General features: G+C 43.1%; 2 gene segments (V, D, J or C); one reads left to right on the forward strand and one right to left on the reverse strand.

Annotated features, from left to right (window-relative positions):
• Positions 1 to 9,271: 9,271 nt before the first annotated feature.
• LOC127435722 (immunoglobulin kappa constant-like) lies at positions 9,272 to 10,737 on the reverse strand. The segment is given in 3 exon segments: positions 9,272 to 9,780; positions 10,572 to 10,623; positions 10,732 to 10,737. Coding segments are annotated over 3 exon segments (378 nt in total).
• Positions 10,738 to 11,605: 868 nt separating this feature from the next.
• Positions 11,606 to 12,761, forward strand: LOC127435850 (Ig kappa chain V region 3547-like). The segment is given in 2 exon segments: positions 11,606 to 11,693; positions 11,847 to 12,761. Coding segments are annotated over 2 exon segments (381 nt in total).
• The last annotated feature ends 679 nt before the right edge of the window (positions 12,762 to 13,440 follow it).

Below are 13,440 nucleotides of genomic sequence, written 5' to 3' on the forward strand. Positions count from 1 at the left end.
GAAGGTGTGTAAGTAGTGCACCACATGTAGGAATACAGACTATTCTAACTCAGATGCTTTTCTGTTCTCAGGCATGCACATCAATGAACTACTACACCGCTACCTAATCAATAAAATCGCTTTGCTATTGAAAAGTGAAGCTACCACCTCACTACTGAGAAATGTAGTTATGCTAATAACCACGACTCCTTGAAGTTTTCATGACTATCAGTTCAAGTGTGACAGCTATGATTAACAGCTCATTAGCAAGTGGATTTGTTCCAAATAGTTTTAAACATGAAATTCTACATCCTTTGTTAAAAAAAAAAACAAATAAAATAAAAAATGTTTTGGATCTGGCAATACACAACAATTACAGACCAATCTCCAAACTGCCTCTACTCATATCTAAATACATTTAACATTTTAGATACATTTCAGTCTGGTTTCAGACCCTTGCACAGCACTGAATCTGCATTGTTGAAGGTCACTATTGATATTTTTCTCTCCATGGATTCAGGTTCACCTGTCGTCTTTGTTATTAGATCTCAGTGCCACGTTCGACACTATCGACCATAATATTCTTCTCAATCATCTAGAATGTATGGTTTGCATCCAGGGTATGGCCCTCCAGTGGTTTTCCTCCTATCTAAAGGAAAGGACATTCTCTGTTAATTTAGGTCATCGGCTCAATTACAGTGTGGTGTCCCTCAAGGGTTGATTTTAGGAACCTTGTTATTTTCCCTGTATATGCTTCCTCTGAGCTCTGTTTTTCAGAAGTACAGCATATCTTATCACTGTTATGCTGACAATTCACAATTTTATTTCCCAGTGAGTGAAGACAAGAAATGTTTATTTGAGAACATCCTTAATTGCTTCAAAGATATTAAACATTGGCTGGCAAACAATTTCTTAACAATTAAATGAAAGCAAAACGTCATGGTTACTGGTGTAATCTCCGTTCCCTGATGGAGGGAACGAGACATTGGTGTCGATGTAGTGACACTAGGGGTCACTCTTGGGAGCCCGAGACACCTCTGGTCTTTGATAAAAGGCCAATGAAAATTGGCTAGTGGTATTTGCATGCCACTCCCCCGGACATACGGGTATAAAAGGAGCTGGTATGCAACCACTCATTCAGGTTTTATGCTGTGGAGCTGATATAAGGTCCGGCCATTTCAGCGGGTAGTTCAGTGTTGTGGCAGGAGGGACCAACGTCTCGTTCCCTCCATCAGGGAATGGAGGTTACACCAGTAACCATGACATTACCTATCTGTCACTCACTCGACGTTGGTGTCGATGTAGTGACACTAGGGGTCCCTATACAAAACGCCACAAGGCTGAACGGTGTTACGTGAACTGGCGGTGTGTGGTGGGCAGTCTTGCTGTGTGCCTCATAGTCAGCACACCAGGTCGACGTGTAACCTCCCCCAACACAGTTATGAGTGTCGAACGGCCCTTTTTGGGGACAAGTCGACTACCCAAAGATAGAGACAGGCTTAACCCAGTCGTGGCCTCTTTTCCCCTTCTCTTTTTCCACTCCCTAAAAAAGAAGATTATCCAACTGGGCCGCCAGGTATAGTCGGGGGTTGTCCCTCCCAAGGGGAGGACACCGTGGAGACCACACCTCACCCCAAGGGGGGGGGGGGGGGGGTATTTAAGTGGAATAATACGTCACATGATCTTTCCAACCATGTGGAGAGCCTTCAAGGTAGATCCTGCCCAATGGGGGAGGAGTTACTACAAACATGGAGACTGGGGAAGAGGGGCTCTGCCCAAGGAAGACGCAGTTTGCCAGCAGGGAAACTAATAGCGGAAGATATAGATCGCATGGGGTTAGCCTTACAGGGAACCGCCACATGCGGAGCACCTACCCCAGAACCGGGCTCTTAGTTAGCGCGTGTACTGGGCCGGCAGCGAGTCTCTCCGAAAACTCAACTGCCACAGGGCTCGGAGGAAGTCAACCAGGGAACAACTTTTGTGAACACTACTGGGAATTAATGGCGCACGTCTTCAGCTCAAAAGGAGGTGGAAGGCGCTATTTGCAAGCGATACACTCGGCCGGCTATCCCGGGCTTATTCGCTTGTGTTGCATGCCACTACCTGGGACGAAACCAGTTCCACCCGGAGGTTGTAGAACCTTGCAAAGGTGTTGGGTGTTGCCCAGCCCGCTGCTCTGCAAATGTCTGTTAGAGAGGCACCTCTGGCCAGCGCCCAAGAAGCCGCTACACCACGGGTAGAATGGGCTCGTAGCCCTACCGGGGACGGCATGTTTTGGGCGAGATAAGCCATAGTTATGGCGTCAACGAGCCAGTGGGCGATCCTCTGCTTGGAGACAGTGCTTCCTTTCTGCTGTGCATTAAAAGCAGACAGAGAGCTGCTCTAGAGATTCTAAAGCTCTGCATGTGATCCAAATAGATACGTAAAGCACGCACCGGACACAGCAACGACAGGGCTGGGTCTGCTTCCTCCTGGGGCAGCACTTGCAGGTTCACCACCTAGTCCCTAAAGGGGTGGTGGGAACCTTGGGCACATAGCCCAGTCAGGGTCTCAGGATCACGTGAGAGTAACCTGGACCAAACTCCAGGCACGTTTCGCTAACAGAGAACGCTTGCAGGTCACTTACCCTCTTGATGGAAGTGAGCGCAGTCAGGAGGGCAGTCTTCAAGGAGAGTGCCTTAAGCTCAGCTGACTGCAAAGGCTCAGTGTGGCCTGGAGGGATTCAGCCTCCTGGCGCCTCTTTGGAACCTGATGATCAGGTCATGCTTCCCTAAGGACTTACCATCGACTGCGTCGTGGTGTGCTGCTATGGCAGCAATGTACACCTTCAAGGTGGAAGGGGACAGCCTCCCTTCCAACCTCTCTTGCAGGAAGGAAAGCACTGATCTGACTGCACATCTCTGGGGATCTTCCCGATGGGAAGAACACCACTTAGCGAACAGACGCCACTTAAAGGCATACAGGCGCCTCGTAGAGGGAGCCCTAGCCTGAGTGAACGTGTCTACCATCGCAGGTGGGAGACAGCTTAGGTTTTCCGCATCCCGTCCAGGGGCCAGACATGGAGATTCCAGAGGTCTGGGCGCGGGTGCCGAATGGTGCCCCTTCCCTGAGAAAGAAGGTCCTTCCTCGGGAATTTGCCAGGGGGGGCTGTCGTGAGGAGCGTGAGGTCCGAGAACCACATCTGGATGGGCCAGTAGGGTGCTACCAGGACGACCTGCTCCTAGTCCTCCCTGACCTTGCACAGGGTCTGTCCAAGTAGTCTCACTGGGGGAAACGCATATTTGCGAATGCCAGGGGGCCAGCTGTGTGCCAGCGCGTCTATGCTGAGGGGAGCCTCGGTGAGGGCGTACCAGAGCAGGCAGTGGGAGGATTCTTGGGAGGCGAACAGGTGCACCTGTGCCTGTCGAATCGACTCTAAATCAGCTGGACCACCTGAAGGTGGAGTCTCCACTCTCCCCTGAGGGTAACCTGTTGTGACGGCGTGTCCGCCGTAGTGTTGAGATTGCCCGTGATGTGAGTGGCTTGCAGCGACTTGGTGCTGCTGACTCCAGAGGAGGAGACGGCGGGCGAGTTGTGACATACAACGAGAGCGCAAACCACCTTGGCGGTTGACATATGCTACCGTTGTCATGTTGTCTGTCTGAACTAACACGTGCTTGCCCTGGATCAACGGCCGAAACCTCCGCAGGGTGAGCAGAATTGCCAGTAACTTGAGGCAGTTGATGTGCCAATGCAGTCGCGGACCCGTTCAGAGGCCGGCGGCTGCGTGGCCATTGCAAACAGTGCCCCAGCCCATTTTGGAGGCGTCTGTCGTGACCACGACACGCCTGGAGACCAGTTCTAGGGGAACACCTGCTTGTAGAACGAGAGGTCGGTCCAAGGGCTGAAAAGATGGTGACAGACCGACGCAATGGCCACGCGGTGTGTCCCGTTGCGCCATGCCCGTCTCGGGACTCAAGTCTGGAGCCAGTGCTGAAGCGGCCTCATATGCATCAACCCGAGCGGGGTGGCCACCGCCGAGGATGCCATATGCCTCAGGAGCCTCTGAAAAAGTTTCAGTGGAACCGCTGTTTTCTGTTTGAATGCCTTCAAACAGGCCAGCACTGACTGGGCGCGCTCGTTCGTAAGGCGCACCGTCAAGGAGACTGAGTCCAACTCCAAACCGAGAAAAGAGATGCTCTGAACCGGGAGGAGCTTGCTCTTTTCCCAGTTGACCCGAAGCCCTAGTCGGCTGAGGTCTGAGAGCACTAGGGACCCTGTGTGCGCATAACACGTCTTGAGAGTGAGATTAGCCAGTCGTTGAGATAGTTGAGAATGCGAATGCCCACCTCCCTTAACGGGGCAAGGGCAGCCTCTGCAATCTTCGTAAAGGCGCGAGGAGACAGGGACAGGCCGAAAGGGAGGACTTTGTACTGATACGCCTGACCCTCGAACGCAAACCGCAGGAAGGGTCTGTGTCGAGGAAGGATCAAGACGTGAAAGTACGCATCCTTCAGGTCTACCGCCGCGAACCAATCTTGATGCCGGACGCTTGCTAGAATGCGTCTTTGCGTCAGCATCTTGAACGGGAGTCTGTGTAAAGCCCGGTTCAGACTCGCAGGTCCAAGATTGGCCGCAACCCACCGCCTTTCTTCGGTACGATGAAGTAGGGGCTGTAAAACCCTTTCTTCATCTTGGCTGGAGGGACAGGTTCTATCACGTCCTTCCGTAGGAGGGTAGCGATCTCCGCGCAAGGTAGCAGCATTTTCGTCTTTCACCAAGGTGAAGTGGACACCGCTGAACCTGGGCGGATGCCCGGCGAAGTGAATTGCGCAGCCGAGTCGGACGGTCCGGACCAGCCCTCGTGACGGATTGGAAAGTGCAAGCCATGCGTCCAAGTTCCGCGCAAGGGGGACCAAAGGGACAATGTCATCGGATGTACCGGCAGGTGGGGCCTCGCGGCGGGGCAGAGCTCAAGGTGCCACACCACGTCGTGGCCGTGCTGAGTCTAAGGACATCGAAGCACTTACCTGGCTCCTTGTGACAACCCCCGGAACAGCCTGGGATGGGGAGGAAGAGGTCTGTCCTCGTGACCCGTGGAGACTGTCACATCGGCGGTGGATTTGTGCCACAGCTGGACGCTCAGGGGTGGGAGACCGCCGCTGGAGCGCCAACCTGCCAAATGGAGTGGTGGACGGTGGTCGTGATGACAGCCGTACACACCGGATACGTGACCCAGGGAACAAGGAAACCGCTCTTGCTGAGCTCGAGTACTGCAGCCACTTGGGCATGCAGCGCAATTATATGCAAAAGGTAACAAAAAGATGAAGATCTGCTTACCAGCTCCAGAGCAGCGGGTTTCGTTGTCCCTGGGTCGCCCGTCTCAAGGGTGCTTTGAAGCCTTTCACGGGTTCTGGGCGGCCGCGAGACGGGTGGCGTCTGCTTCCTGCGGTGGACTCCATGCCGGGGCCGGGCCGAAGTGGCGGGCTGCAGTGGAGCCGGTAAAGTCACCGCAGGGGGACACCCTTGGCAATGAGTAGACGGGGTGTGGGATCTTGAGCCGCGCCGGGGCAGGATATGCCGGCTAGCATCCATCTACTGCTCTACCATCGAGAACTGCGGGGCAAAGTCCTCAACGGTGTCGCCGAATAGGCCCGCCTGGGAAATGGGGGCAGCAAGGAATCGTGTCTTGTCAGCCTCACCCATCTCGACCAGGTTGAGCCAAAGGTGGCGCTCCTGGACCACTAGTGTGGCCATCGTCTGCCTGAGAGACCACGCCGTGACCTCTGTCGCTCGGAGAGCGAGGTCGGTCGCCGAGCGCAGTTCCTGCATCAATCCCGGGGCGGAACTACCCTCATGCACATTCAGAAAACATAAAATAATATAGCAGCACTAGTAAATATAGTTACATACACTAGTCACAGTCATAGGCAATGGAGAAAAGATGAGTCTTCAAATGAGATTTGAAAATATCAACTGTGGTACGGGATCTGATATGAAGAGGCAAACTATTCCAAAGGCAAGGAGCCACTACAGAGAAGGCACGATCCCCTTTCGTTTTTAGATGGGACTTGGGGATGGTTAAAAGAAGACTCTGAGATGACCTTAGAGGTCTGGAAGACTTATATTGAGTTACACAATGTAAGAAAGTGCCAAACCATGCAGACCCTTAAAAACAAAAAATAAAATCTTACATTGAATTCTACATTTAAATGGGTAGCCAATGGAGAGATGCCATCACAGGTGAAATACTAACATGCTTCCTAGTTCCAGTCAGAATTCTAGCAGCTGCATTTTGAACTAATTGCATACGTGATAATGAAGCATGTGAAATACCATAATACAATGAGTTACACTAATCCAGTCAGCATGTATAACAATCTCCAGATCCTTTAAAGAAAGAAAAGTTTCAATTTCGCAAATACCCTTAGTTGGAAAAAGCAACCTCTTACCACAGAATGTATATATTTATCAAACTTTAAGATTCCTTGCTTGATTGTGCAAATTAGGGGTGAGGGGCCCTAGATGATTAATTATATGTTTAATTGAACCAGGGTGCCAAACACCACAACTTCGGTTAATATATGTTAATATACTAATGGAGTTACAGAGCAAAGTTTGCAAGGAGCATGTTCATTTAATCCAACCAATCACAACGCCAGAGTAAGCGTATATAAACAGCTGCTTACATCCATGCTGCAACTATTCCTCCAGCATTTGACTCCACCCACTTACCCATGACAGATCCATGCAACAGTTTTGGATGACATGCTACTCTGTGCAAAGAATTTACCCTCATCAGATAAGCTCTTCCATCGCAATCGTTACATTATTCACCTAGCTGCCGCAGCAGCCACTATTCATATTTCGTGGCAACACTGGCTGCCAATTTGACTGTTGTTTTTGCACTGTCTTTCTTTAATTCTCATCATCAGACCTGGTGGAGAGGCTGCCTCTGCACAGGCCACTGCTTCGCTGTATACCTGTCGTACAGCCCCCAGTGGCTGTAAACAGGTCCTCTCATCGTATTTTTCTTCCCGGAGCGGTGCCTATAGCGTGAGGCTGTTTACCTCGCCATGCGGCTCATTTAGGGCATGTTCCATTCAGTGATCATTCCCATGCCCTATTCCCTTTGAGTAATTTACCAACAACTGTGAGATATTTGGAGGGCTCAAAAAAATAAAAAATAAAAATAAAATACAATTTGTAACTCACTTTTAAGCCTTTATTACCAGAAATTCTGTTTGAAGTTATATTCCAACATGACTATCATGATTGTTCTCCCCACAAAGTGCCCTTTGGAGTGTGATTTATTCCATTTGGAACACTTATGATGTGATGCTCCAAAGCGTCTGATGCAGGTTTGCATTGACGCGTCCGTAGACAAGGCCTCATAATAAATATTTCTCGGACTGATTGACGAATTCAACTGCAAAATGGATTGTGTGAACTGTAGACCAATGGTAGGCAGATGACATAAGTTCAGTAATATGGAAATAAACAAAATATTGCATACTAAAGCCACTTTTGCAATTGTCTTTTTGGTAACACTTTACAATAAGGTTTATTTGTTAATGCATTAGGTATCATAAACATACAATTAACAATATATTGTTTACAGCATTTATTAATCTTTGTTAATATTAGTTAATAAAAATACAGTTGTTGATTGTTCATGTTGGTTCATAATGCATTATCTAATGTTAACAAACACAACTTTTGATATGAGTAATGTATTAATATGTGTTGAAATGAACATTACCTAAGATTAATAAAAGCTGTAAAAGTATTGTTCACTGTTGGTTCATGTTAACTAAAGTTAACAAATGGAACCTTATTGTAAAGTGTTACAATCTTTTTTAAAGAGCACCTGTTATGGTTTTTTGAATATTGCCTTTCATGTAGTGTGTTATATAGCTGTTTGTGAATGTAAAAAAGTCTGCAAAGTTTAAAAAATCAAAGTGCACGACAAATGGCGTTATTGACTCCCAAGAGAAAGAACCGATTCTGAACACCTGAAATGAGTCGTTAATAATTCCAGACTTACTTCCTGTACTAACCTATGTAATTTGGTAACAAAAAACCCGCCTCTGGTCTTCACTGGCTGCTCGCGAACAGCTTTGACCTGCACTGTAAGCGGTAGACCAATCACAACAGACTGGGACATCTGACCAATCAGAGCAGATTAGGCTCTCTGAAAGGAGGAGTTTAGAATGAATCCTTTAGAACGGATCATTGAACGAGTCGTTTTTGACGCTGGGGAAAAAAGGTAATGCTGCAATTTAAATTATGAGCAAATTAAAGTGTTTTTTTGACCTTGGATGCATGTAAATCTATTGCATGAGACCTTTAAAACTAAATTAGGCATGTTTAAAATCATAATAGGTGCTCTTTAATGCTTTACTCGTGTGCCACAATGATGTAATGCATTTTAATGATCTATATTGTTATATATATATATATATATATATATATATATACAGTATATTTTAGTTATAATTATTTAAATTTAACTATTTATAAGTAATTATTGAATTATTGGTATTTGAGGGGCTTTCTTGGCAAATATTTATTATATGCGATTAATTGCGATTAATTTGATTGATTAATTGGCATACCATGTAATTAATTCAATTAAAACATTTAATTGATTGACAGCCCTGATATATACTGTATATGCTCATAAAAACATCCAAATAAAGCTGCTGATTATGCAGTGAAACATCAGTCAGAGTTTCTCAGTGAAGAGCTCTGATTAACAGATACTGAAGAACACACATCAGAATGAATCATTCACTGTGTCTTATCACAGAGTGAACAGTTCATTCAAACATTCATAATGTCAGTATGACTGCTGAAAACTGATGAATATGAACAAACCTCATCTCTCCATTAGTCAAACTGAACTGTCTCATTTCACAGAATAAAGTGTCAAACAGTTCAACTCATATTTGCATCATCAGGGTGAGTGATTCTGTTCCTCTCAGAATAGAGCAGCTCCATCAGCAGATGTTCACCATCCTCAGAGGAGTTTCATGTTACAGTAATACTGTCAACACATAGAAGAACCAGCAAACAAAACACACTGACATGTGAAGGATATGTGTCTGTCATATTTATATTTCAAAAATCTCTTATTAAATTGATAAAGTTACCAACAGCACTAAATGTTTGAGGTTTAGTCATTTGGTCACAGTCTTGTTTTAAAATAAATATCAGCAGGTGTTTTCATGGTCTGTTGAGTAAAGTTTCATTATAAACTTTGAACTAAAAAGTATTTCATTTTCAAAAAAGACCACACAAATCAAAGACATAAAGGTAGAATATTATTTTATTTGATGATTGAATTGCTAAAAGACAATGAGCAGTGAATAAAAAAGCACACATGCACTGGTGTCTGATGTTGTTTGACAGATGAGAGAGAGAATGAATGGAGTCCCTCATGTGCTGTTAGTCTCCATGTGAGACATCAGTAAGAAGGGCAGAACAGAAGTGAGTGGATCTACTCTGAACACTGATCTCTCCTCACTTCTCCAGTGACTGGCGGCTGCTGGTCTCTCCTGCTGGCCTCACAGCTCACTGAGACCCCCTTGATCCACTCCTGCTTAGAGAGAGTCAGGCTGCTGCTCCAGCTGTACAGACCGTCCTTCTCCAGGACCCCAGCACTGCTCTCCTGAGACCTGCTGTTCCCGTCCACCTTCCAGCTCAGGCTCCAGTCTGAGGGGAAGCCCTTGTTGGCCACACACATCAGTGTTGCTGTGTTCTTTGTGGAAATCTCTTCACTGGAGGGGGGCAGGACGCTCACTTTAGGAGAGATGTTGCCTGACAAACAGAGAACAAAGGTCAACTCAAAAGATGAAGAATTTTTTATGTATTTCTCGTTACACAATAAGCATCTACTGTAATGCACATGTAAATGCAATAACTGCAGTAATAAAATTATTTGCAGCTTTTGAAAACTCTATAATAAATATTTCACTTTAGACATCATGTTTCACACCTCCACTAAAATGTTTCCCATTCTAATTTCTGGGGAACTCCAAATAAAATAAATAAAAGAGTAAAATAAAACATGTAACTTGCCCAATTTTGACGGTTTAAGCACCAAGTATTGCCCAATATTTTAAATAAATAATAAACATTAACAAATTGTGAAGATTTTTTTTATGCATTGAAGTTTTATTAAATATAAAATTTCAAAGTAATACCCCTAATTTTTTATTCGGTGCCACATTCATTACTTTCTGGACAAATTTAGAAATTCACAGCACTCTAAAGTATCCATCAGAGCTGTACTTATTAACACAGAGAACAATTATGAATCCAAACTTAATAAACATAGATTTAAGATTCATTTATTTTGACAATGGGGCAAATAATTTTAATATAAAAAGAAAATCTAAAATAAAAATCATTAATCGATCCCATTCACTATGAGCATTCAATTGGCTGTCAAAAATTCAAGGCACATTAAATCTACAAGAAAATATTGAACACAAAATAATTTAGATTATAAATGTATAAAGTTATAAAATACATTGACGTACTGTAGAACTAATTTTTAAAAAACAGTAAGTTATTATATTAAAATGATTATTTGAATATTTACTTACTGCCAACATCCAGTCTGGTGCCGCTGCCAAACGTGTACCACAGAGATACAAACTAATAGAGCGACTGTACAAAAACCTCTGCACACTTCAGTAACTGCACTATAAACACATCACAAACACATCTTTACACATTCATAGTAGATCGTTGAGTTCATATTACAGACATTGTCATCTAGTTGTCGTGTTCTTGTTCTTGTTGCTTTCGCTGCTTTGCATTACGCGTTTTTGGAAAATACATTTTTATTAAGAAATTTTAATTTGTGAAATAGCATTGAAAAGTCTGAATAATAATAAATAAATAAATAAAAAGTTTTCTTGTTTGTGGAAATAATTTGAATTTCAGATCTTTGTGATTTATAACAAGGTTGACAATTAACATGTCCATTTGGCTTCAAATGTTTATATGTATGATTTTTCCAATTTCTGAAAAAAAAAAAAAAGAAAAAAAGATAAGTCCTATCTGCTACAATTTTAGGGTGTTCTGGGTTGTTGCTACTGTAGGTGATGGCTTACTGGTCCAATTCTCTATTCTGGTCTCTAGATATTACTTGAGTCATAATATAAGGGGCCAGGCATTTGTATTATCTTCCAGCTGAAAATCCTACTTCCAATCACTTAGAAAAGCAACACCACCAGCACACTTCTCTTCAACAAGCTGCATGATTTGAGGTGTCATTCATGTCTGTAACACAAACAGTGGTGTGTTCTGCTCTAAAGTCTACACAGGGTTAGCGGTTTGTTCAACTCCTGAACCATACTATATACGATCATTATAGGAATGCTTTCCTTAGCAAACATAACTGATTTTACTGAAACATTACTATTTAAAATCATTTTTTTAAACTTCAGCTACCCATGAATAGTAAATATTAGTGAGTTTAATGTCAGATAAGTATAGTGTGTATATTAGTTTAGTAGCAGTACAGACTGTTGAAGATCCTGCCCACTTCTTTGCATTGTCAGCACATGCTTCAGTGATCTGAGAGTGTTTATAGTGCTGTGAGTTTAACACTTCATGACTGACAGCAGAACAGAACACAATCTTCATCATCACACAACACAAAACAACAACAATGACCTTCAGCATCATCTTCATCTGGACACTTTTATTCTGTATACAAGGTATAAAATTAAACATTTAAGCATTGAAAAATACTTCAAAAAGTAATTAAAAATAAAACGTAAATTATTCATATATCTTATAAATATGGTTGTTATTGTTTATATTAGTGTTGATGCACTTCACATTTGAATTCTATATGAATTTCTCTTCAGGATCGAGTGGACAGATCACAGTGACTCAGACTCCTTCAGTGAAACTTGCTGCTCCAGGAGAGACTGTTGTGTTGAAATGTACTGCCAGCACTCCTTTAACAGGCTGCAGCCCACCCTGTCTGTCCTGGTACTTACAGAAACCTGGAGAAGCTCCTAAACTCCTGATTTATAGAGTGAGCAGCCTTCAGTCTGGAACTCCATCTAGATTCAGTGGCAGTGGATCTGGAAGTGATTTCACTCTGACCATCAGTGGAGTCCAGACTGAAGATACAGGAGATTATTACTGTCTGAGTAGGCACTACATCAACAGTGAATATGTGTTCACACAGTGATAAAGAGTCGCACAAAAACCTCCGTCAGTCAGACTGCACAGTGACTGCACTGATACAACTGACAGATACTGCAGCTGCTCATACAACACAATCACACACAACACTGATCAGTGGACAAACACAAATGAAACACAATGTGATCTAATGATGAATGAATGGTGTTAAGGTTCATCAGTATTTTTGATAATTAAGATATAGTTTTGATGTGATCATCATCACATTCCAGGTTTAATTTCAACAGAATGAATTCATGAGTCCTGTTGTGTTCAGTCACTTCTGCTCTCTTGACACAAAGAGTTTCTGAATAATCATTAGAACATTTTTCAACATGATTTCTCATCCCAATCACTGTCAGAAGGACTGATTCAAAGTTTATGTTTATACAGTGTGTTTATTTAAAATATGTGAATATTTTATATTCTTATTTTATATATATATATATATATATATATATATATATATATATATATATATATATATATATATATATGAAAGTTCATCATCTCTTACCAGCATCATAAAGAGCATGAACAGTTTCTCAAGTTGCTGCTTTAAGTTCACATCCCTGTTTCATGATGCAGCTACTGTATTATACAGAAACACCAAAACTTCAAATGAAAATACAAATAGTAACTTACAACATGTGTGTGATTATGTGTGTGTTCATTAATGTGCTTATAGTTCCTTGCAAAAAAGGAAAAACAAGAGATCTAATGATCTTTGATGATATCACATCAATTGTCTATCGATCTGTCTAGCCTGTTGTTGTTGTTTTTTAGAAGGGAAGAGAAAAGTCTTCAGACTTTGTTGCAGATGGGCTAGTGCGTTTATCAGTGATATTCATATGATGTATAAAAATGACACTCAAATAACTTCATAACTGACTGATCACTGCATTCAGTAGAAGTGAAACTGGTGTGTTCCAGTCCAGATCATTGAACCAATCAAACAGTGTCACTGGGAGTTTGGGGTGAAAATCACATTTGCATTGACAGGATGAAGTGATTCTGTTCCTCTCAGAATAGAGCAGCTCTGTCTCCAGATGTTTAAATCACAACAGCTTTATTTTACATTTACTGATAAATGCACTTTTTTAAAACAATTATAACTCAAACCCATGCTAAACATGGCACATTTTTATCAAAGGAAGTTCCTGAACTAATACTACATGTAATATTTCTCTGTTAGTTAAAGACACGTCAAAATGTAACTTGTCCAGAATCAGAAGTTTTATTGAATGTTGCAGTAAACACAGAACATTG

This window comes from Myxocyprinus asiaticus, chromosome 46, assembly GCF_019703515.2.
Source record: "Myxocyprinus asiaticus isolate MX2 ecotype Aquarium Trade chromosome 46, UBuf_Myxa_2, whole genome shotgun sequence".
NCBI classification, from domain to species: Eukaryota; Metazoa; Chordata; class Actinopteri; order Cypriniformes; family Catostomidae; genus Myxocyprinus; species Myxocyprinus asiaticus.